Genomic DNA, 25,063 nt, shown 5'->3' with positions numbered 1-25,063 from the left:
TTCTCAATTGATTACAGGAAGTAAGTGTGTTGTAAACGGTAGTTTTGCTATGATTGGTCAATGTGGAGTAGTTTTCGTCTATCACAATATTTCGATTTTGATTATTCGAACCCATCGATTATTCGAAGTAAATATTCAGTCCCTATTCGAAGTAAATATTCAGTCCCTGGCACTTTGAATAAACGGGGTTGGACTGTAAGTGCATACTTAGTTCTTCTTGAAATAATCTTTTTTTTTTTTCTTCCAATATTTGTTTTTTTTACATAAAATTTGCCAATCTCACAACAGCACAACTTCTAATTTTTTCAGAATAAAGTGTCCAGTTTTCTGGGCTTGGATTGGAATGTTTGAATCCTGGCTGTAGCCTAACACTTGCTTTTCTTGATGATTTAGTTAGAGATATTACATAGAAAAATCACAACATTGTAAGTGTTTTTTAATGATCCAAGTATTATGTATAACAACATTTTTTTTCCGGTGTTAAAAGCAATTTATGTAGGCAAATTGGCTGTTACTTTAATGGACACATTAAATTGATTTTGCTAAAAATTCCATGCATTCTGTTAGGTCTCTGCATACTTGAGCATTACTTAAATACTTATGAAATTCTCTTTCCTTTTTGTGTATAAAACAAACAAAAATATGCATTTTATCAATAAGACGTCAACATTATTTCTATCTAACATAACAAAAACAATAATACTACAATACCTGTAAACATAGGTAGTTACTTAGTCCAGGCTGGGCAGCTGAACTTATATATATCACAGGTGGTCTAGAATATAGGGCCTCAAACCCTTCGGTAATATACTTTGGATATTTCTGGTACAAAGCTAAGCGGCAGATTCGTACAAGACCATCTCTAGATTCTTCATGGTAGAAAACTGACGCCTCGTCAAACCTAACAATAAATTAACATCTTTATTGTTCTGCAATTTGAATATCTTAACAATGACTTAATCTAAAATTTTGCTCAATGTTTTAAAGTTTTTTTTTATATCTTTCCTGACCTTTAATTCAGTAATAAAGATTATCTTGTTAGTTTTGTCCCAGGTTTTCAACATTGAAAGATCTTTCAATTATACATTCACTGACTTACACAACTGGGTGAATAAATCGTTTTTAATTGTAGAAAACAATTGTTAGTATGTTATTGAAGTTATATTTTATGGAATAAGCACCACTGTTAATATTGTCAGCAATCACAAAAGTCATTAGCAGATATAAAATATATCTGGTGTCCACAAAGTGGGACAACATTTGATAAATCTCTGTAATTAACAAATTTTCTTCTTATTTGAGTCTTTTTGTTTTCTTTTTTATCATATTTTTAAAGTTCTTTTCATAAAATTAGTCAGGTATTACCAAAATGTTGTAAAAAATGCAATTTATATGATGTCTGTGACATTATGGAAATCTGTGGTTTTTTTTTAGCTTTTTTCTCTGTTTTATCAATTTATGTACAATACAATAATTCTGTTAAAATTTTAAATTCAACTTTTCAAACAGTGAAATATGACTTTGAACCTCACCAATTGAAAGCATAAGATCATAAAATCATATAAGACCTTGAAAACGGAAAACAGCTAAATAGAGGATATGATAATATTACCTGAACATTTTTGCTAGCCAGAGTTGACAATCTGCTGTAATTTTCGATGTGAATCTCTTCAGATGGTCACCTTGTAAACAGGAGACGTATGCGGCCAGACTGTGTGACGTTACAGCTGCATTGCCATGATCATCCAGCTTACGTATTTGCATACGTCTGAAATTATTAAATAATCACATATAACCATGATCATCTAGCTTACGTATCTGCATACGTCTGAAAGTGAAGTCATCATCATCCATCATCATAATCAAACCATATTTACTTAAGATACCTTTAATGCATGTATACTTGTCTAAAGTATTTTAAATGTCTATACAAATTATAAATATCTATATGTATTCATTATAGAAAACATCTGAAATTTAAATATAATATACAGTCAGTTATTTAAACAAATTATTATGTATTTATTTAGTTCACAAATCTTTCAAAGAATTTTAAACTTTTTATTTTCAGGGTTGTCATTGAAATTTTTATGAGACGGTCCATTTTGAATTAGATGGTGTATTCATCTCACAAAAAAAACGTGAAACAGATTGATTTTTCTTGTCAAAACAGCATAACTTTTCATTTTTCTCTGTTACATTAATGATTTTATATGTTGTGAGGGGGATTTTTATCTCAGTTAGGGAGAAAAAACATATAATTTTGGTGGGGGACTGCGGCAATATTCCATTGCAGATTTGGTAGATGGAATGCCCTGTATATGCACCATGAGAAAAATATTAATGGAAGACAATAAAATCAGTTTAAAGTCCTTACTTTCTGTCTTTTTGTGGTTTTTTGGGTTCTTCTGGTTTTTCATCTTCCTCAACTGGTTCCTCGCCCATAGCTCTTTTACGCCGGTTCTCAATCCACTGCTCCATAAAACTAAACGGTTTTTCTTCTTCTTTCTGAAAAACAAACAACCCAAAACAATGCGACACTGCTTTAGATATCAACCATAAACCATTGCAGTTTATCTTATACTTAAAATGACGCTGAATTTAAATGCTTTGAATGCAAGTAGGGACAAATGTCTAACCTACATCATATGCAATGACTGCCTGTGCGTTCTAACACGACTCTATATGGTTGGTTACATAACTAAAGCATTTTGATATCAAACTCCTTTGCATTAACTCTGGAAACCTCTCCACATTAACTCTGGACAATTTTCAAATTTGCTGGATTTTAAGTCTCACTGGCCATAAGGTGATTTCCCAGCTGTTGGATAAAGACCTTTGGCGTTTCTTATGTCTGGTTGTTCCAAATCATTAAACAATAGATTGTTATATCAAAATACTCACATTTTCCTCATCCTCTTCATTTTCATCAATCTCATAAACAATCATTTCTTCAACCTTCTTCATAACATCTGTTAATTCTTGACCACTGAAAAATATTTTATTTAATAAGTAAATATATTCAATATTTTTAAGGTTGTTCAGATTATGCTAAAGCTTCCTGATAATTTGTAATATTAAGGTTAAGCAAGACTTCGTCCCAATGACACTACAGTGAAAAAGCTGTCACAGGGTCATTTTGTCTTTGCTAGAATACTCTGTATTTCATACCCATACTCTATATCATTCCCCTATAGTCTCTTTTTCAATCATTCATATCATTATTCAACTTCATACTAATAACTTCATTTGACCTATAACACGTTGACGGGCCTCATTCACTTCATTTTTGAATTCGGTCACGCTAACCTTTACGCATGCGCACAAGAAATGAGAACTTTTAGCGAGAGCTGTTGTTTTTCATTGACTCCGTATTTATATTTTATTGTGTGCCAACAATATATTTACAGGTATATTTGAGGTTATAAAACGTTGTAAACATGAATTACTATGATATGTGTATGTATTTCGCTTGGAATTAGCAATAGCACAAGAAATGAGAACTTTTAGCGAGAGCTGTTGTTTTTCATTGACTCCGTATTTATATTTTATTGTGTGCCAACAATATATTTACAGGTTCCTCTTTGAACGCCCTATCCTCCCGAGTGAGAACTCACGTATATCCGTGACATTTGGTGGCCAGTGTTACATTTGGGACGTTTTGGTGCGAAAACAGTTGAGGACGAACTCAGTTCGGGTGGATTGTCTCCCCGCTTGTATCAGCCAATGAGAATTGGGAAACCCTTCTTACGTCACATAGTGAATGTCAACAAGGAATTCCGTCCATCATGTTGTATCGAAAATTTTATATTTTGTTTTAACAATCAAATGAAAGCTTTCTAAAGTAAATATAGGCCTCTTTATTTAATATACAGTACTCTACATTGAAACACTAGTGCATAAACTCAACAGACCAGGATTTCTTTATTTTTCAACGTTGGATTCTACCTCTGGACATTTTGTTTACATTTTTATTGGAAGGAGATTACAGTGATAAACATTGACTTGAATGACATTAATTAGTGATTTAACCTTTAGATAGATTGATTTATATAACATTTCTTAAAATCTTTTGTAGTTACCATCTAAGTATTGTTCATTGTATATTTTTCTTCACTGTCATAGATTTCTACAGTTATTGTTTATATTTGACAGGTTGTTTGGCATTGAAGTTGTGTGTATTGTGTGGAAGTCAACCTTGGCACTGAGCACTACATTAACAGTTTAACAGATATCATTGCATAAATACATTTTCATTTTGGTAACTGGTGATTGGTGAGATAACCCTTTCATATCTTTCTTCTGGTCCCTGATACTATACTCTAGAAGCCATTTCTTTCCATTTTACCATCTGTATTGTCTTATTATTACTATACTCCTGTAAGACATCCCCACTTTAACAGTCCACTTTATTGAAAAGCTTGTGAAATACTTTTGTACTATTACCTGATTAAAAAAAAAAAAAAAAAAAAAAAAAGAATTTCATCTTTGGAAGAAATTTAATTTTGGAAGCTTTATTAATTAATTAATCTTTTGGCGGCTCACATACACTTCATAAAATTTATGTGTCTTTGGAAAATGTTTTGTATTAGGTGCCTGAGTATGAAAAAGTCAGTAATGTAGTCTTGTAGTGTAATGATAGTTTAGTTCAACTTGTTGGTACTTCTGTCATAACAGTGAAAGCCTAATAAATATCAAAATACAAGAAATACTATAAAATAATTGACATTTTATCACAGGGATTAGATACTCCTTTGATAAAATCTCTTATATTACTTAAATATTCTAGTCCGTGTAAAAAAATTGTTCCATTTATTTAAAATTGAACTGTTTTTGAAATAAAAACAAAACATTTTACAATTGCGGTGTACTTGCAGTGACAATTGTATTTTGTTTAGACTTTTCTCGGGTTTTTGAATGCAGTTATCTGGAGAAGATTGGAAATTGAAGTAATTTTCCGCAACTATTTGGACCAGGTATTATAGTGTGGTACAATTGAATCTTTGTTGTTGTGAATTTTACAGTACTGGTTTAGCCAGGAAAGTACATGAAACATTGTGCTCTAGTTTGAAATTAAATCAAGTGATTATTGAAGACATTTGGGAATAGCAGTCATATGGAAGTAGTGTGTGCTTATATTGTCTTCATTGTTATTTGAATTTCCCTTGTAAATTGTTTGGTAGGTGAAATCCATTCAATTTTATTACAAGTTTGATACAGTACTGGACTTGATATTTATATATTGCACACATTCTCACATTGGAAAACTATAGAAGTTAGTACAGTGTAAAGGAATTACCAGCATTGAATATAGTGATTGCATTTACAGACATTTGATTGGTGCACATAAAAGCTGCAAATTTGAAAGTTTATTTATGTGTTATTTATTTTGTTTGTAAAAAAATTTTCTATGGTGTACAATATGGGACATCATTTTTGTGTGTTTTAATTATTCATTTACTGAAGGCCTGAATTGTCTTTTGTAAATAAAATTCAGCTGGTGTGTAACTTCTGCTAGATATACATATTACCATTACAAATTTCAGTTGCCATATTTGTGTATGGTGTACAATGTGTGCCATCTTGTGAACAAAAATTTATTTTTGTGTATTACTTTGAGTTTATCTATTTTCATTTGAAAGTTTTTATTTGGAATAATATTTCAAGTAAAAAGTGCCCTTCATTTTATTTATTTTGATCAGTCTAAGTTGTTGTTGTGGATTTGTTGACACGTTATGTCAGTTATTATCAATATGGATAATGACGATACCACACCTAGAGGAAAAGATAGTCGTGATGAGTTAGATCTGGAATATTGTTTGAGACGTGTTTTGAGTTCTGGTTATACTGTTGATACAGTGCAACCTAGAACTGATAGACGTTCACTCTCCACTGATGCTGATCCTGATACACATACACCTATTAGGGAGTACCGACATAGACATCGTGATCGTTCTCCTCCTGTGTTATCTCCTCATAGGTTGCATTCTATTCATGAAAGTGCCCCGTCACCCTTTGTTGAAAGACGTCAGAGTCGTGTTTCTTTTCGTCCTGATTTCGATTCCACCCCTCTTGGCTCAAGCTTGCCCAGAAAATCTGATTATTATTCTAGGCCTGAGTTTGAAGGATTATCACAGTCCTTTCCCAGATCTGCTTCTCTCCCACAGCATGATTCTTATAGCAGCCCTTACAATTTTCCACCACAGAGACTTCCTAAATTACCTCAGTTTTCAGGGGAATTGAAGAAAGAAGATGTGGAATTTGTCGTTTGGAAGTATGAAGTCAACTGTATCCTCAAAAGCGGTATGTATTCTGAACATTCCATTTTGGAGTCGATTCGGCGTAGTCTGCGTGGGAAGGCCAGATCAGTTTTGTTACATCTTGGGGAGTGGGCGACTGTGGATGAAATCGTTCGAGAAATGGATGCAACTTATGGTAACGTGGCATCAACAGAGAGGCTGAAAGAGCAATTCTACTCTGCAAGTCAACGGGAGGGTGAATCAATTGTTGACTATAGTCTTCGATTGGAACATCTTCTTGTTGATTCCCAAATCACACTTGATAGAAAGACACGGGATGACATGTTGAGGAACAGATTGTGGTCTGGACTAAGGAACCAGGATTTGAAGAACGCCACTAGGTACAAGTTTGAGGCGGAACTTGATTATACAAGGTTCAGGCGAGAGTTGCGACTTGTTGAAGAGGAGATGAAGTTGGCTCAACAAGGAGTGAAATCATCAGGTACCTTTACCAGGGATAGATCTTCCACTTCTTCTACTTCTTCTTTTCCTTCTAATTCTTCAGACAGGTCCAAAGTGCAGGATGTAAGACAGTGTAGCACCTCTGTTGAATCCAAAATTTTACAGGAGTTACAGGATGTTACAGCTCAGTTGAAGACATTGAACAGCAGAGTCACTCGCATCGAAAGAGACCTTGATGATGTCAAGAAGAATAGGTATAGGTCAGATGGGAACCGATGGCGAGGTAGAGGTACTGACATCCGAAGTCAAGAGACAGAGCCGCAACCACCATCAAGTTCTAACTCTGCTACTCCATCCAAGACAGATAAGCCTTTAAACCAGCAGGCTCCTCCACCAAAGGGCCAGTAGGAGGACCGCCCAGTCAGAGAGGCCCACCAAGTATCCCTTTGGTTGGACATTCCAATGAAACAGATGTTCTTGTTAATGGATGCCCTGCTACAGCACTTTTAGACTCTGGTTCTATGGTCACAACTCTTGCTCATTCTTACTTTTCATCTTTAGATCCTTGTCCAGAGCTGTTGAGTATTTCTGATTTCTGTGTCAAAGGAGCAAATGATTCATCTATTCCTTATATTGGTTATTCTATCCTGGAAATTTCTGTTCCATGTCTTTCTTCAGATTCTGTTGTTTCTGTTCCTGTTTTGATAGTGCCTGATACTTCTTATTCCAAGTCTATACCTCTTATTATTGGTACTAATGTTACTAGCCACTACAAGAGATGTATTACCACACCAGAATCAGTTCCATCTCCATGGGATGAAGTCTTTTCTTCTATTCCGGATAACACTGCAGTTCAGGTGAAGGCTTTTATCACCAGACCTATGTATATTCAGCCTTTTCAGGTTTGTACTGTTCCAGGTATTGTTCGTGGAAGTCATTCCATTAGACATGGTGTTACAGAGGATGATGAGAACTTGCACTCTTTCAATGTTTGCCCTCGCCTTGTTGAAGTTGACCCTAGTCGTTCCTTCTCTAAAGTTCCGGTTCGTATTTGTAACATGAGTGTAAGACCTGTTCGTATCATGCCTAAAAGTTCAATCTGTCTTCTTCAAGATGTGAACGTTGTTCGATCAGTTGACCCTTTGGAAGCCACATCGTCTAATATCAGTACTAAAGATATGTCTTTGGAAGATTTAGGAGTAGACTTATCCAAGAGCTCTTTATTACAAGATCATCTTAGAGACGCTACACAATTCCTCGAGAAATGGAAAGGTATATTTTCTACTGGTATTACAGACCTTGGCTGCACTAATCTTGTTGAGCATGAGATCAACTTGACTGATCCACAGCCTTTCAAGGACCCCTATCGTCGCATCCCTCCTGGTATGTATGAAGAGGTTAGGGAACATCTCCAAGATATGCTTGCTGCAGGAGCCATTAGGGAATCCAAAAGCCCTTTCTCAAGTAACGTCGTCCTTGTTCGCAAGAAAGACAATTCGCTCAGGTTCTGCATAGACTTCAGAAAGTTGAATAGTCGGACAGTTACTGATGCCTACTCTTTGCCAAGGATTGATGAGACCATTGATTCCCTCGCAGGTTCCAAAATCTTCAGCAAACTAGACCTACGATCAGGTTACTGGCAAGTTGCCATGAAGGAGTCTGACAAGCCCAAGACTGCTTTTTCGGTCGGCCCACTTGGTTTCTATGAGTGTGAAAGGATGGCATTCGGACTAACCAACGCTCCCGCCACCTTCCAGCGCTTGATGGAAAGATGTATGGGGGAACTTCATCTAAAGGAGTGTTTGATTTATTTGGATGACGTCATCGTTTATTCCAAGACGTTAGATGAGCACTTTAAACGACTTGATGCTGTTTTTCAACGCCTCAAGGAAGCTGGTTTGAAGCTTAAAGGCAGCAAGTGTGAGTTTTTCCTCCCTCGTGTCACATATCTCGGTCATGTTGTTAGTGCTGACGGAGTGGAGACTGACCCGGAGAAGACCAGAGTTTTGAAGGAGTGGCCCGTTCCGAAGTGTCTTAAGGATCTTCGCAGTTTTTTAGGTTTTACCGGCTACTATCGTCGTTTTGTACCAGGTTATGCTAGTATAGCCAAGCCTTTGAATGACCTCCTTGCTGGACACCCGACAAACACTAAAGGTAAGAGTAAGAAGGATGCAGCTACTTGGACTTGGAATTCAGATCAACAAGAGGCATATGAACAGCTCATTGAGAAGTTGACTACCCCTCCTATTCTTGGCTATGCCGATTTTACAAAGCCGTTCATCTTGAACATCGATGCAAGTACTTCCGGTTTAGGAGCGATCCTCTATCAGGAGCAGGACGGTCAAGAACGGGTAATCGCCTACGCCAGCAGAGGGTTACGTATTAATGAGCGAAATTATCCTGCTCATAAGTTAGAGTTTCTTGCGTTGAAATGGGCTGTTGTTGACAAATTTAACGATTATTTGTATGGTAACTCCTTCAAAGTTCGTACAGATAACAACCCATTAACGTATGTGCTCTCTTCCGCCAAACTAGATGCAACTTCACATAGATGGTTAGCTGCGTTAGCATCTTTCAACTTCACCTTACAGTATCGTGCTGGACGTTCAAACATAGATGCAGACTTTCTTTCAAGAGTTCCTAATTCATCTGAAACTGTGGTTTTCAATGACGCAGTCAAAGCTATTATACAAGGTTGTATGTATATTAAGGAATCACCTGTTGTTGAATGTATTTCTATGAGTCAGAAAGTTGTTGATATAACTACTGATGTTTCATCAGACTACCTTAGTGATGTTGATTGGAAGCTGGAACAGTCAAAAGATCCTACAATTTCAAGGTTTATTCAGATCTTTTCTACTGGTCATAAACCAACTAGAAGACTTTCTTCACGGGAAACTGAATCTGTTCGTCAATACCTTCGAGAATGGCCCAGTCTTTTTACCAAGGATGGTATTCTTTATCGTCATGGTCAGGTATGTAATCATCCCGTAGATCAGCTTGTTCTGCCAGACTCATTTAAGGATATGGTTTTCACTGGTCTCCATGACAATGCCGGACATCAGGGTATTGACAGAACCAATTCCCTCATCAAATCTCGTTTCTTTTGGCCAGGTTTGGATGGTTTTGTTGAAACTCGAGTACGGAAGTGTGCTCGTTGTATTCGCCGGAAAACACCTTTGTCAACTTCTGCAGGACTTATTCCAATCCATTCTTCCTATCCTCTAGAGCTTGTCTGCATGGACTTTTTGACCTTAGAGATGTCAGCAGGTGGATATGAGAACGTGTTAGTAATCACTGATCACTTTACCCATTATGCACAAGCCATACCGACTAGGAACCAAACGGCACGCACCACGGCGAAAGCACTTTTTGATAATTTCATCTGTCATTATGGTTTCCCTAGTCGCCTACATAGTGATCAAGGCAGGAATTTTGATGGAGCAGTTATAAAGGAGTTATGTCAGCTTGCTAACATCGCTAAGTCTAGGACTACGCCTTATCATCCCCAGGGTAACGGAATGCCTGAAAGGTTCAACCAGACACTTCTGAATATGCTAGGTACTTTGGAGGATAAGAAGAAGCTGAATTGGAAAGCTCATGTACCAGCTCTTGTACATGCATACAACTCAACTCGGCATGAGACGACAGGTCTGACACCACATTTTCTTATGTTTGGGCGCCATCCTCGCCTTGCATTAGACGCTTTCCTCGGGATCGACCCAGACATTTCTTTTCACACCAAGAAGCCAGCTGAATTTGTTGAAGGCTTAAGGAAGCGCTTGAATTTCGCTTACAGAGTTGCTAGCCGTGAGGCAAGACGTCAAGCGAAGCGGCACAAGAAGCGCTACAATCTTCGTGTTCGGGAAGTACGCCTTGTTCCAGGTGACCGTGTATTGGTGAGAAACGTTGGTTTAAAAGGTAAGTGTAAGTTAGCTGATCGTTGGAGTAAAACTATCTACACCGTAGTTGATCAGCCTAACCTAGATTTACCTATATTTCAGGTTAAGCCGGAAGATAGTGATGATGCACCAAAGTTACTTCACCGCAATATGCTACTTCCGTTCATGGGTCTCCCGCTACAGGAACCGAAACGACTGTCACATCACTCTCCCAGTAATGGTAATTTTCAGCAAAATTCTCCTGTCAGTTCTCTTTCCTTTTCAGACACAGCAGCACCTAAACCTTCTGAGTCTTCGAGTACTTCCATTAAAACCTCTATTTCAGACAATCCATCAGTCGTATCCACGGAATCTGATAAGTATGTTATTCCTGCAAGACGTCCAGGTAATAGTTTGTTAAGACCGGAAGCTCCACCTTTTCTTCCACGAAGAACTTCTAGAGTAAGAGAGAAGCCACGCTGGATGACTGATGATTGGAATTTGAGTAGGAAACGGTAGTACAGATTCTCAGACAGATGTCAAATTTGATTTTGTCATTTTTTGTAAATTGTTTTATAAAAGATGAGAACAATAAATTGTTTCAGTTGAGTTTTGTATAATCTTAATTTCAAATTGTCAGTGTTGGTTTACTGATGTTTGAGATTAGTGTTTATTCATATGTGTTATCATATGAGTGTAGGGTTTCGTCATATATATTTGTAAGTATGGTTTGTATTTAACCGATTTGTAAAATTTCTTCAAAGAAATTTGTCAAATTTTATTTACTCTGAAAGAGTTACTTTGAATATTGTGTAATGTGAAAACATAACACAAGTTCTACAGTTTTGTAGATGAGTCAGTGTACTAACGTGCATGGTTCACAATCCCCAAAGAACGCGTTCACTATTCCCAACAGTGCTTCGGGCACTTTTCTGGTTGTTAATGCCTCACAGCATTTTCAAGCAGCATACATTACCTTTATTGGTAATTTCACTGTTAGGACAGAAGTACTTTAACGAGTCCCATGTCCTGAGTATTAGTTCTACTGTAGTTAGACAGTATGGTTTTTGATATATATGCAGGTATCAGTAATTTTTGTTTATGAGTTGAAAATGTCTGGACGCCATTTTATTCTTGGCGGGGAAGTATGTCACAGGGTCATTTTGTCTTTGCTAGAATACTCTGTAATTCATACCCATACTCTATATCATTCCCCTATCGTCTCTTTTTCAATCATTCATATCATTATTCAACTTCATACTAATAACTTCATTTGACCTGTAACACGTTGACGGGCCTCATTCACTTCATTTTTGAATTCGGTCACGCTAACCTTTACGCATGCGCACAAGAAATGAGAACTTTTAGCGAGAGCTGTTGTTTTTCATTGACTCCGTATTTATATTTTATTGTGTGCCAACAATATATTTACAGGTATATTTGAGGTTATAAAACATTGTAAACATGAATTACTATGATATGTGTATGTATTTCGCTTGGAATTAGCAATAGCACAAGAAATGAGAACTTTTAGCGAGAGCTGTTGTTTTTCATTGACTCCGTATTTATATTTTATTGTGTGCCAACAATATATTTACAGGTTCCTCTTTGAACGCCCTATCCTCCCGAGTGAGAACTCACGTATATCCGTGACAAAGCTCCTATGAAATATCTAATAAAAGTGAATGATATCACTTTTTGATAATATGGCCAGAACTTGGCTGATTACTGAAATATTTGTTCACCCTTAAAGCAGCATGCCTCCAGATTCATGGTTATTTTTATGAAAATTTCTTAAATGTATTAAAAAGTAAAATAATGTCATGAGAACAAGGAAAGTAATTTACACATTGTAAATGCCACTGAAAGATAATACTACGAGGGTGGGTCAATATGTAATGCAATATGGAGAAGTATATTTTCTAATTCAGCTCAGATTCTTGTGTTTATGCATGGGTTACAGGTTAAGTAACTTCAAGTGGGTATTATGTTTGAAATTCTGTCAAATTTCGGCTAAACAAAACAAAATCAAAGTACAATGTTAAAGATTCCTTCACATTTAAGTTTCAACTACATGTACTTACCTCCCCTTCAATGGTCCAGGAAGATGAGCCTGTTCCTTGGCTTTCCTCTCAATCTCCTGTTCTCTTTTCATATCGCTGAAGTACAATACAAAATCATTATAAGCAAGAACTATTTGAGCCGCGTCACGACAAAACCAACATAGTGCATCTGCGACCAGCATGGATCCAGACCAGCCTGCGCATCCGCGCAGTCTGATCAGGATCCATTCTGTTCGCTATCAGTTTCTCTACTTCTTAAAAGGTTTACAAGCAAACAGCATAGATCCTGATCAGACTGTGTGGATGCGCAGGATCCATGCTGGTCGCAAACCCATTATGTTGGTTTTGTCGTGACACGGCTCATTTTACATACAAGGACCTTATAAAACAAGTAATTTTATCAAAACTTCCATACTTTCATATTGACTGTACAAATTAAACATAACACTTTATGAATTATTACAATCAGGGATGAGTAAGGTTCTATGATGGCATCCAATTGTTGATATTTATTGGGGGGGGGGGGGGGGGGGGGGGGGGGGGGGGGGGGAAACAACCGCAAAGACAGTCTCAGTATAACATAATCTTATCCTAGGTAAAACTACAGGATTGCTATTTTCATTTACAAACATTTACTGAAGTTTATAAATAGTTTGCCATCATGGTAAAAAGAGTCAAACAGGGTTGACAAGAAAGTCCTTTTTTAATTTACAACTTTTCATTTTCTATATAATCACACATAACAAAGAGTGTATTGCAATGCAGGGGAAAATGTGCCAGTTTCATATTATTCATACATACATGCACATGTATCAGCATCAACTGCAAATAATGTTTATGCATGAAAATTCTTACAAAAGAAATGTAATGATTTTCTTATAAATTAACCCTTACATGTTATTTATCCACAACACACAGATAAACACTATATCTATCAACGTGTAACAGCTGAAAGCTTTGATCTCTTTATATCCTTAACATGTTTCATTTGAAATCAGTTTCTCAACACCTAGATTTAAATCAATTTAAAGATCCTGTATGTTGTAATTAAGGTTGTAACCACACTTAAGTGAAATTTTATATATGTATAATTATAACTATGCTTCTAAAACAATTTTAAAACATTGAAGAATATGTAAAATATGTGCTGCAAATATTTATCAACATTATATGCAATCATTAAAATAAATGCATTCATTTCTAATTGGAAAATTTGACTTAGACTTTATAGGAAATACATTTCTAATTACCTCCCTTTATTAACATGAAATGTAAATTCTGTAATATCTTTACAAACAATGCTTTTTGGAACATACAATATTGATCAATGTTCATTTGAGACCATTATATTTATGATAAAAACCATATTAAAATTGAGTTACAGGATCTTTAAACAATGTACATTAAACATTAATAATGGTACATGAACATTTGGTTCATGAACATTTAAACCTTCTTGAAATCAATGTTGAAATGACTTCACACAATACTGTCCGTTATATGACAGCCTTGATCATTTACATGTACTAGACAAGATGGATTATTTTAAAATCTGGAAAAAGGATGATTCCTTGGAAGCATTAATCACAATATAATAACATGAAAATTGCAAACTTAGTTTGATTGAATCTGTACTTGACCCTTCGGTTTAAGTTAATCCTACACTAAATAGGTCATTTGAGATCCCTTGCAAGCCTAAAAGCACCAGACGGGTAGAGATAACTGAGTATGTGGTTGAGTACAAACAAAATGAAGCTCATATTATCACCTTTATTCATGTTGGAACTGACTTGGAGCATTATTTCAGGCATAAACACAACCTGAATACAATCAACAACCTTCTGAGCAGTATGGTAGCTTCCTTACATGAAATAATTTAACAGCTAGAGGATTCAAATTCAAAGCAGTGAGAGTGAAGAGACAGCAGGCATCAAAAAATATTTCATTTTTCCTGCAAGACGTGTAGCTTCAAAATCCAATGGGCAGGCAATATTTTTCTACATATCCTGCATTAATTTTTCTTTAATTCTACTTGTAATTACAAGAGGATGATGTGGAATTTTCTGGACAGAGACCTTTGTTTTGTTTGCACATGTAAATCCAATTAATTGCAAAGCTCTTTTTAGGAACACTAAACATAGGGTGATACAATATAACTGCTTCATCCATGTCTTAACCAGTACTTACAAAAATTTGCAAACAGGCAGTACAATTGCATATAATTTCAAATAACTCCTTAATCTAACACATATTATAACTGGACTATGTGTATAACAACCATATGCCATGGCATATTTTGGGACAGAAAAATCTCAGGTGCCCCTTCCATTATTTCAGGCACAAGCGGGCACCTATGTAGAATCAACAATCCACTACAACCACTAGCTTGTAAGCTTCCTAAAGAATCCACCTAAAGAATCTAAAGACACTGAAATGGTTCGATCAGAGTCATTGATAAGTTGTCAGCCACCTTACCTTCTTCTTTTTCATTATCCCAATATGATTTTATAATTTTATTCTACTTACACAATATTCTTCTTATAGCAAACATATCCAAACTAAATATCTTATTATATTTAACTGCATAGTTACATTCCATTTCTACATATATATAGCAATTATCTTACTCATTAATTTTGTCCAAAATTCTTTCATGTTCTTTAACTCTTGATTCGAGTTCAGCAAACATAGGGTCCATAAACATCTGTAAAGAGAAAAACATTCTGATATATAAACAATCTTATACTGTAGATTTTCTATTAATTTTTGCAACGTCACATTTTTCTCATAATAAATCTATACAGATTAATGAGGAAATGTGTCTACAGCCTCCGCATTAATGTCATATTATTCAACTTTCAGTCCACTTGAAACATATGTTAAAAGAAAACTGTCAATGCTTTTAGTACGGAGGCACTTTTCCTATATGTTAGATAATGCTCTTCTTAGACTTAGGATATAATAATTATGAGAAATATAATTATCTTGATAATTATTTAAAACAGACAATCAAATCAACGGCTTGGTGTTAAAGGGTCGTAACTCCTTCTTTATTTGATATGAGTTACAACCCTTTCACCCCAAGCCCTCGAAACGCTGTTTCAAAAACATGATATAGATCAATGAACACAAATATTTTCATGTCCACATTCTGTTACAGTTAACCCTTCTGGAAAAAAAAAGACAAGTTCAAACCTGGTCATATATCACCAACATTACCTAACAATATGAAAGTAGAACATAAACAGGCAATATAGCAACAAAAGATTATGTACTGTATGTATGAATAGTTTGTTAACTAAATATTGATCCCTATATATAGAGATAGCTGAAAACATTACAAGCTGTTACAATCACACATCAATACAGTGACCAAACTTTCTTAACAATATACAAAATGCATTAGAATGCAAACTATACATTCACTGCAACACTTTTACTTCTGATTTTATGTAATAACATGGGCGGATTGGCCCTGTTTTGCATCTGGAAAATTACATTATTAACTTGCTGGCAGTGACTGAAACTTAACTTATCTATTCTTTTTATTGTAATCACCATGATCATTATTGTCATTTTTTCATGAGTTGTATAGTCAAAATATATTGATGTGCCAAAGCGAGATTCTGGGATATGTTTGTTCTTGGTCAGAATTGGAGAGATATTGCCCACACACAAAATAGCACAATATCTCATTACGTTGTACAATTAGTTGGGCTTATAGATTAAGAAGTAGTACTCTCATTGAAATACAATGAAATAAATTTCATATTACTCTCTATGTATATATCCGTAAAAGAGACCAAGAGATACGTTATGTAGTCAAACAAATTTGATGGAACACATAATCATCACTTTTTGTGAACAACATCATTTCCTGTATTGATTTGTACATAACACAGTGTAAGAAAAGAAGAGGATAGATATTGTGATTTATAAAATAAACAGCAAACTCCTTCATAAAAAGGAAAAAATAAAATCATATGTTGTGATTTTTCATTTACAATTATAGAAAGTTTAAGTGTACACGGTTTATGCCGCCTCATTAAGTTCTAGATTGTTGTATTTAAAATCTTGTATTTAAAATCTTACTGAGACTTTTATTCATTGCAAAATGCCTTACTTTTGGTGGTTTCACACTCCCTAGAAATTTCTTAACACTTCGTTTTGGTTTTTTTTGTAAACAAAAGATTGCAGTAAAGTATAAATAACTGTCTACTGTCTGGACTTATTTTAATTTTGTATTTATGCATACCGGTACTCTAGGTTTATTTTGGATTTTTTTACATTTTGCACACTTATAATTTACATCATTGAACTGCAATAATGTTTTGTTGTTGCTTTTTTATCATATAATCTATTAAATAATAATAGTAAGTTAAATCAATTATGTCATCCTAGTTCATACTATTGATAAAATGGATTGCAGGTTCTGAGACTTCTTACAAAACCAATGCATAGGGGATTTTATGTCAAGAGTTTGATTTTGTCATGTAATGTTTACATTAAGAACATCTTTGGAGCACATGAGAGAAACAAGATTGCATTTGAGAAAAATGCTATGCCACCGCATTAATACAACACTAAATGGTAGTGTAGGAACAGATTTTTTTTTGTTTCTATACAATTGAAGATTGTCATAATGCATAGATCCCTGACCTATTTAATTCTTATTATCAGATTAGTGATTAAATCTATTGTTAATCCAATAAAAGATCAGAGTAGGAATATATCCATGCACTTGAGTCTAGTGAATTTGGTGGTGAAGGTCATATTTCACACAGCCTAAATTTCATGACTACATCAAAGGACAACACTGTAAGACACTTTGTCAAAATCTAGGTCAGCTGATTTCAAAGTTCACTTTACATCTTAATCTGTGCACATGGTTCAAATTTCATAGCTGTAGATCAAAGCACAAGAAAGTAGGTCACATTATCAAAATCTAGGTCACCTGATATCAAAGTTCAATTTTACAACTAAAACTGTGCACATGGTCAAAATTTCATTGCTGTACATCAAAGGACAAGAAAGTAGGTCACTGTCCCCTTGGTCAAGGCAAAATTTTGACCCAAGGGTTTTATTCAAAACAATCTTGATACAGGTCCACCAAACAACATTTCAAGTCAAATATCTAAGCTGAAGCTTTCTCCCATTCAGAAAACATTTGTTTTATTTTCTGTTTTTACTATGTGTACATAATGAGAATCATGCCCCGGGCAGGGCCAGTTTTGACACCAGGAGAAAAATTGAATAACTTTGGTAGAGGACCTATAGATGATATTATAAAGCAAACATGAAAGCTCTATGCCTTGTACCTTCAGACAAAAATATTTTTTTTTTTCACTAGATATACATAATGTAAATCAATGACCCCCGGGCAAAACCAATTTTGACCCCAGGGCTAAAATTTGAACAATCTTGGTAGAGGTTCACTTCGCAAAGTCTCATGCCATATATTTAAACTATAGCCTTTGTCAATTCAGAGAAGAAGATTTTTCAAGTTTTTTTTTTATACATATAAGGAAATCTAGCGCCTCTGGGGCAGGGCAATTTCAACACTAGGGGCATAATTAAAACAACTTTAGTAGAGGACCCAAAGATGATATTATATACCAAATATCAAAGCTTTAAGCCTTGTACCTTCAGATAAGAAGATTTTTTAATTTTTTACTGTATGTTCATAGTGAAAATCAATGACCCCTAGGGGTGGGGCAATTTTGACCCCAGGGCTATAATTTGAACAATCTTGCTAGAGCTTCACTACACAATGTTTCATGCAAAATATCTTACCTCTAGCATTTGTCAATTACTAGAAGATTTTTTTAAAAGTTTTTACTGTACGTTTTTACTATATACATATAAGGGTAACCAAATGACCCCGGGGCGGGGTCGATTTTGACCCTAGGGCTATAATTTGAACAATCTGGGTAGAGGTCTACCAGACAATGCCTTATGCAAAATATCTAAGCTCTAGGCCTTTTGGGTCTTTACAAGAAGGTATTTTTAGTTTTTACTAATATGTACATATAGTGAAAATCAATGACCCCTGGGGCGGGGCCAATTTTGAGCCCAGGGCTATAATTTGAACAATCTTGGTAGAGGTCTACCAGACAATGCCTTATGCAAATATCTAAGCTCTAGGCCTTTTGGGTCTTTACAAGAAGGGTATTTTTAGTTTTTTACTATATGTACATATAGTGAAAATCAATGACCCCTGGGCGGGGCGGATTTTGACCCCCAGGGCTATAATTTGAACAATATTGGTAGATGTCTACCAGACAATGCCTTATGCAAAATATCTAAGCTCTAGGCCTTTTTGGGTCTTTACAAGAAGATTTTTTAAATTTATTCTTTATAATTCCTTTCCGTTGCATGGCAACCAGATTTCTGCATGGAATGAAAATTCTTTGAACAACTTTGGAAGCCCTTCACCCAAGGATCAATCCTGCCAAGTTTTGGTTTAAAATTGGACTAGTGGTTTTTCACAAGAAGATTTTTTAAGTTCACTATATAATCTATATAACACACACACACACAAACAAACACACACACAGGTGAATCGCTATATGCCACCGCATCGCAGATGCTGCGGTGGCATAAAAACACACACACGATTTTTTAACACAATTTTTTTAAGTATTATTAAAAATCAATAAATCATTCAATATCCCTTGGTTATTTGCATAGTTCATACTCTGACACTGGGACTGTTTACGGGTGTGTTACAGGACAGGATAACTCTTGGTTTACATTCGTTATTCCTTGGTTATTAACATACAGTATATCTTAAGCGATTTTAGCACTTTCCTCTTTGTCATGGCAGACACTTTTAACCGCTAAAGTAAAATAGCGGGGGACATACTATGGTCAGTCACAGTGGCAAATCACCATGTATAAATGCACTTACGATTAATAATATGTCTATACATGACACGATAATTATCCAACAAAAATATTTTTCTGCTTGAGCAATAACTAAACATGTGTAATGGTTTTGTTGACAAAAGATGATGAAAGTTTTTTCTGATCTATAAAAAAGGGTGGAAGTCAATTGAGTGTTGGCACTTCTTTGATGATTCAGCAGTGACTACACGTACGTAAACATCAAAGATTGACAGATTCTTTTAAAGAGCTGACTAGTCATTTGTGACAGGTCATCTCATATGTAAATTTTGTGTATATTATGAAGATACATTTTTTGTTCTTTTTTGTTGCTGTGTAGTTGAAAATACGTTAAAAAACGAGAAAGAAATAATTATAACTGTAATGACATTATTAACAGAGAAAATGAAAATCTTTTGACAGTCAACATAGATTTACTACAATACACATGTATGCATTTTATTTGAAATATTAACTTTGTTTATTATTTTTCAATAGTTTCCAAGGAATTATAAAGTGTAAATAAGCATACATTTGACTTTAAACTGCCTAGCAATCAGGTAGTATAATTCTTTATAGACTACAAAAACGTTTATTTGACACTCTTAATTGAATTTTAATTTAACATAGGTTAGCATGTTGCGACAAACTTTCACTATTCAAAACAAAGCTTTCACTGCATAGAACTTGCATTGTCAACAACTGTGGCAGACCGAGAACGGGAAAATTCAACACAAATATTATCTGTTACAATGTATTTGATTTTTGGGGAAAATATTGCAAATTTACTATATTGTTAGAGCCTTAAATTATTAATATTATGAATATTTATCTCCATTTTATGTGTTTTACATGTTTAAAACACATTCTAACGGCAGTATCAGCAAAAACTAGCACGATCTGTCAATCGCGACCGGAATGACACCACGAAAATAAGAGAACCAGTGTTGCATCTAGAATTTCAAAATTATGGGGGATTGTCCCCCACTCAACTGAAAAATGTGGGGGATTTGAAAAAAATGTGGGGGACATGCATTTACCTAACAATATGACATACCGAAAATAATTCATTTATCTTACATTTAGGCATTTTTAACAGCTATCATAGCCCGGGGTTCTATGATATCACGGTACTTAACGTTTATCGGAAAATATTTAAATATAAATATGATAAATGAATGAGATTTTTCTTCCATCTTATAATTGAACCTTTTCCAGAACTGTTTGTCAAAAAATTATTTCAAAAGAACCAATAAAAATTACATTTTTTAGAATATTTTCAATGTCTGCCATTTTGGGTAATTTCAGGAGGTTACTATGGTATCAAGGTAATCCCCAAAAAAGCAAGTATGGAAGAATAGATTGTTCAAAACTTTCAGGTTAAGTTGTGAAAAACTTCCAACAGTTAACTTGCTATAAAATTAAAACTATATGAGCAGACTATATGTCAGTATATGTGTTTATAACATATTTTAATTGACTGTGTAAAAGTCATTAAGGAAAATGGTAGTCAAATATGAAGGTTTTATAAAATAGTTTTCTTGCTACAAATACATTCATTATTCACCACTTTAAATTTATTGGCAGATGAAAATGAATCTAAGTGTGCAAGTTTTACAAATATTAGCATCATCAAGTGTTGCTTTTACTTGCAGTCACAGAAAATTTAAATACCTTGATATCATAGAACCCTTGATATCATAGGAACTGAGTATATGCTAAACAACGGCAATAAAAAAATAAAATATTGACGAATACTACAATACACACGCGAGATGACCAAGTCGGCTGCTGCACGCGATTTAGTACGTATTTAGTCATAACCGCGAGTGAAAACAAACATGGCTGATGTGTTCAAGATATGATGAAGATAAGAAAGATTGTCAGATGCGCAACTTGGCGCGCATTGACTTCATTAAAATGGGCGATCTGCAAATAATATGCGCAAATCGCGCGGCCTAGATGCAACACTGAGAGAACTCAGTCTTAGATAAGAATGAAAACCCAGGTTTTATCAGGATGTGCTTCACTTCACTTCATTGCATAATGCATGAATACAAGCACGTCAGATTCTTGGCACAAATTTTGGTGAACTTTCCCTTAGGGTTGCCAGCGTTTATGACATGTCACATTATATAAACAGATACCCTGAAGACCTTAAGCTAAAACAATGCCTATTTTTGGTCAGAACTCGGATTATCATTTTAAAATGTAATTTCATGTTTTCTCAACTGTTTTTTGAGTGGTTATTTGCATATGAACTGAATACTCATTGCAACTGTAGATCTCCAATTCATAACTTAGAGTCACCATACCAGTGCTCAACCAGTTTTTCACAAATTCACATAAAAACTCTTTCAGAACAAAAAGTTTGCTGGGAAACTTAATTTTGTTACAAAGCTGGCCCTTTGAAACTCACAATAAGCTAAAACTTTTTAATTACACAGATCAGGATACAATTTACCACGGAGTTGTAAATAGGGTATAAAACCACTACATTTTTCAGGCAACCAAACCAGTGCTCGACCAGGTGGTTTTATCTCTATCAGAACTTTTATTTTATAAAAACAGATATGGCTTTTTATGTTCAACAATTCTATTCAAAAAATATTTTGAAACATTATTGTTTTAGTGTCTATAGATGTAAATATGAGAGCAAATATGATATGAAGGAAATGCTATACATTGACAAATAAAGTGTTAATAAGAGTTTTGGAATTTACATATACTGGGGTGTTTGACATTACTTATTTTCATTTTTTTTTTTTTACTAAAATCACTCTGCAAACATAGTTAAGTGTGATAATTGGTATAATATACAAATGGTCTACGCTTTAAGTGGTGTGTTCCGATTTGTTTCCGTGTTCATAGCCCCTGTTTTTTATGGAAAGCAGGGTTTTGATGAATTTTGGACACCTTTCCTATAGATGGAAATCAATTGGAATCATAAGAGTAAAGGCAATTTAACAAAGTGTTGTCCACATTTGTCCTAAATTATCATTATTTCAGTGTTTTAAATAGTTTTTACTGCTACTTTTATTATAGAAAATGTATTTTTGTACTGTTTAATAGCGAGCTCGATGAGCTGGCCCGAAGGGCCTGCTCGCAAAGCGAGCTTTACGGTAACGCGAGTACCTGCTTAGTGATGGTTTTGAAAACTTTCATCCAAATTACCGAATTGGACACATCGCAACTTTTCGAATTTAAAGATAACGATAAAAACTGAGGAATTCTGACTGAAAACGGATGTGTAGACTGGTCACCCGCGCACGTCTATGGGAACCACAATTGGACAGGGAATCAGAACAACGGAAGCTGTGTATAAAATAACGAATGACAGTTTTAAAATGAAAATTGAAGGCGCCATTTTGTTTGAAAAATCTGATAAATAAAAACATTTTTTTTGTCGAATTTTGTTGTGAAAACTATCTAGAATGAAAGAAAATGGTCTAACTAAGAAAATGAATCCGAACACCAATATCTTTTATTCAGTAGTTAACGCTGTACAGACGTTTAAAGTATTGTTTACGTGACGTCACAATGTAGCACCAAACAGCACGTGCAAAACAATCATATCAAGTACGCTATTTTAATCGTATGTAGCAAACGTTTTAAATTTAACATTTATTTCACTTTTAATAATCTTTATTTCGCTTGAAAAATTATAGAGTGAAATAAAATAAACAAACAAAGTTTAATCAACGTTTCCAAAACACGTTATTCATTTAACGACAGGGGCGGAGCCAAATTTAACACAGTACGTATGACGTCACACGCACTCGTCACTGCATTTGAAATAAAAATGAGCGATTATTTCGAATACTATTTCACGTTAAAAGTACATCGAGATCGCTTTGAGGCTTTGCCTTTTTCATATTATTGTCTGCAAAATGGCCAATCTTCTAACAAACTTGGAGTACTTGTACATGGTGTAGAGGTTACAGGTCAGGTACAGAATAGCACACACAAACTCCCAAGTTTTTCCACTTTAATGCATAAATCGTACACAAATAGAAGTATTGGTCGAGCATTGGGCTGGTCGAGCACAGATACTGTGACTCTAATTATTGTCATAATTAATGATTATCAGTTGTGTTTCCAAAGAAACTGTCAAAACAAAATTCACCTGAAACTGGGCATCAGCTCCCGTCTGTTCTGGGGGATTATATGGCGGTGGTGCTTCAGCCTCCATTCCTTCTTTAGTTGGCAATTCAACTTCGGCACTGTTTATTCCAGCTTCTTCTGCTTTTTCTGCCATGTTTGTTTCTAAATTTGTAATTGACGCAGCAAAAAATTTATCCACGCTGGCAGTCCCCGGAAATGGTTTGTTTGTCGTAAAAAGAACTGCCAACGAAATCCAAAACGATAAAAAGCTTTTAAGTTACGAAAAAAAGTCAAGTATAAAATAAAGATGTATGTTTTCACAGAGAAATTTTATTCAATGTGTAGAACAACTAAGTAGATCTATTCGAAAATCGTCCAAACATGTTTACGACAATATGCAGTTGATGCCGAAACGTGGCAACCAGGATCTAACTACGATGTGAACAGGTTAGAGCATGATTAAGAAAGGAATATCACGCTGTGCTATTTAAAACTTTAGGGGCTTGAACTATATATAGTACTTTGCATTCTGAAAGCTTACTGAAGAACTTCATTCTTAAAGTCCTGCAAATTTACACAGTTTAACTTGAGACCGGTGTTTGTGTTAAATTACCCTCGATCAATTTGTCCGACATTTTCTTATTTTTATGAAAATAAATTGAACATAATTTAAAATGCGGTTTCTTGGGCTAATACGATCCATTCTATATTTTAGAATATGAAAGTAATAGGGTTGTCATTGAATATCGCGATATCAATATATATCATCAATATTTCGTTTCGTTTCGTTCACAAACTCCTCAAAGTGATTACCTCCCTTGGCAGAATTGTAATCAATGCCTTCAAAGACGTCACATGATGATGAAAGTCACATGACGTAACGTCGAAATTCAAATGTAAATATCGACAGTTAGATAGAAAATCTAACGTCATTTTTCTCTTTCTGTTTTATTTTTAACTTTTAGTGCCTACGTTCGATCACGGATTTATATTACAAGGATCGGACACTCCCAGTTAACCCTATATAAATGCTTAAATATCTTGTCGTGCACCCGATAAAAGTACATCGATCGATAATTTACCGGCGCTAAGCGTAAATGCCCGTTCGCAACGGATACCTACTTTACAAAATATCATACAGCTTTTCCATTTATTATCCGATTTTAGAAATTTAAAGTTTATTTTGAAGAAAAATACTTGTTTAATTCAAATATCTAATTTATTTTTTAAAGGTACAGATCATTTGTCCGCAACGACGATTAAAAATTAACTTGACGAAATCCGCGGTAAATTTACGTTTTTATATAAAAAGCAGGTATTTGAAAATTATTATTACGGTACCATAGTAATTTCAATTTCAAAATAAAAAAAGAAGCCGATGTTAGTTATTCACAGATGATCAAAAATGCGATATTTAAGATTGATTGGG

At 34.8% G+C, this 25,063-nt stretch overlaps 2 protein-coding genes across 3 annotated transcripts in view; one reads left to right on the top strand and one right to left on the bottom strand.

Moving 5' to 3' along the window:
• LOC132719879 (putative pyridoxal-dependent decarboxylase domain-containing protein 2) overlaps window positions 1-23,933 on the bottom strand; it is a 50,295-nt gene extending 26,362 nt beyond the window's left edge. Inside the window, exons 1-7 of one of the 2 annotated variants that reach the window (XM_060703828.1) lie at window positions 23,657-23,933; window positions 15,273-15,349; window positions 12,667-12,741; window positions 2,905-2,989; window positions 2,378-2,508; window positions 1,613-1,768; window positions 712-901 (exon numbers count right to left, since the gene is read on the bottom strand). In XM_060703828.1, the coding sequence (XP_060559811.1) occupies window positions 712-901; window positions 1,613-1,768; window positions 2,378-2,508; window positions 2,905-2,989; window positions 12,667-12,741; window positions 15,273-15,349; window positions 23,657-23,788 (846 nt within the window). In that variant the 5' untranslated portion in view covers window positions 23,789-23,933. The remainder of the gene's footprint in view (window positions 1-711; window positions 902-1,612; window positions 1,769-2,377; window positions 2,509-2,904; window positions 2,990-12,666; window positions 12,742-15,272; window positions 15,350-23,656) is intronic. The other variant, XM_060703829.1, reaches the window with a different exon arrangement.
• Window positions 3,183-7,253, top strand: LOC132719880 (uncharacterized). The gene is made up of 2 exons (XM_060703830.1): window positions 3,183-3,844; window positions 4,156-7,253. Exon 2 carries the CDS (start codon window positions 5,736-5,738, stop codon window positions 7,107-7,109), a length of 1,374 nt encoding a protein of 457 aa, XP_060559813.1. The 5' UTR covers window positions 3,183-3,844; window positions 4,156-5,735; the 3' UTR covers window positions 7,110-7,253.
• Window positions 23,934-25,063: the final 1,130 nt, after the last annotated feature.

This window comes from Ruditapes philippinarum, unplaced genomic scaffold (assembly GCF_026571515.1).
Source record: "Ruditapes philippinarum isolate M1 unplaced genomic scaffold, ASM2657151v2 ctg148_1_1_1_1, whole genome shotgun sequence".
NCBI classification, from domain to species: Eukaryota; Metazoa; Mollusca; class Bivalvia; order Venerida; family Veneridae; genus Ruditapes; species Ruditapes philippinarum.
This window is presented reverse-complemented; position numbering and strand designations above follow the sequence as displayed.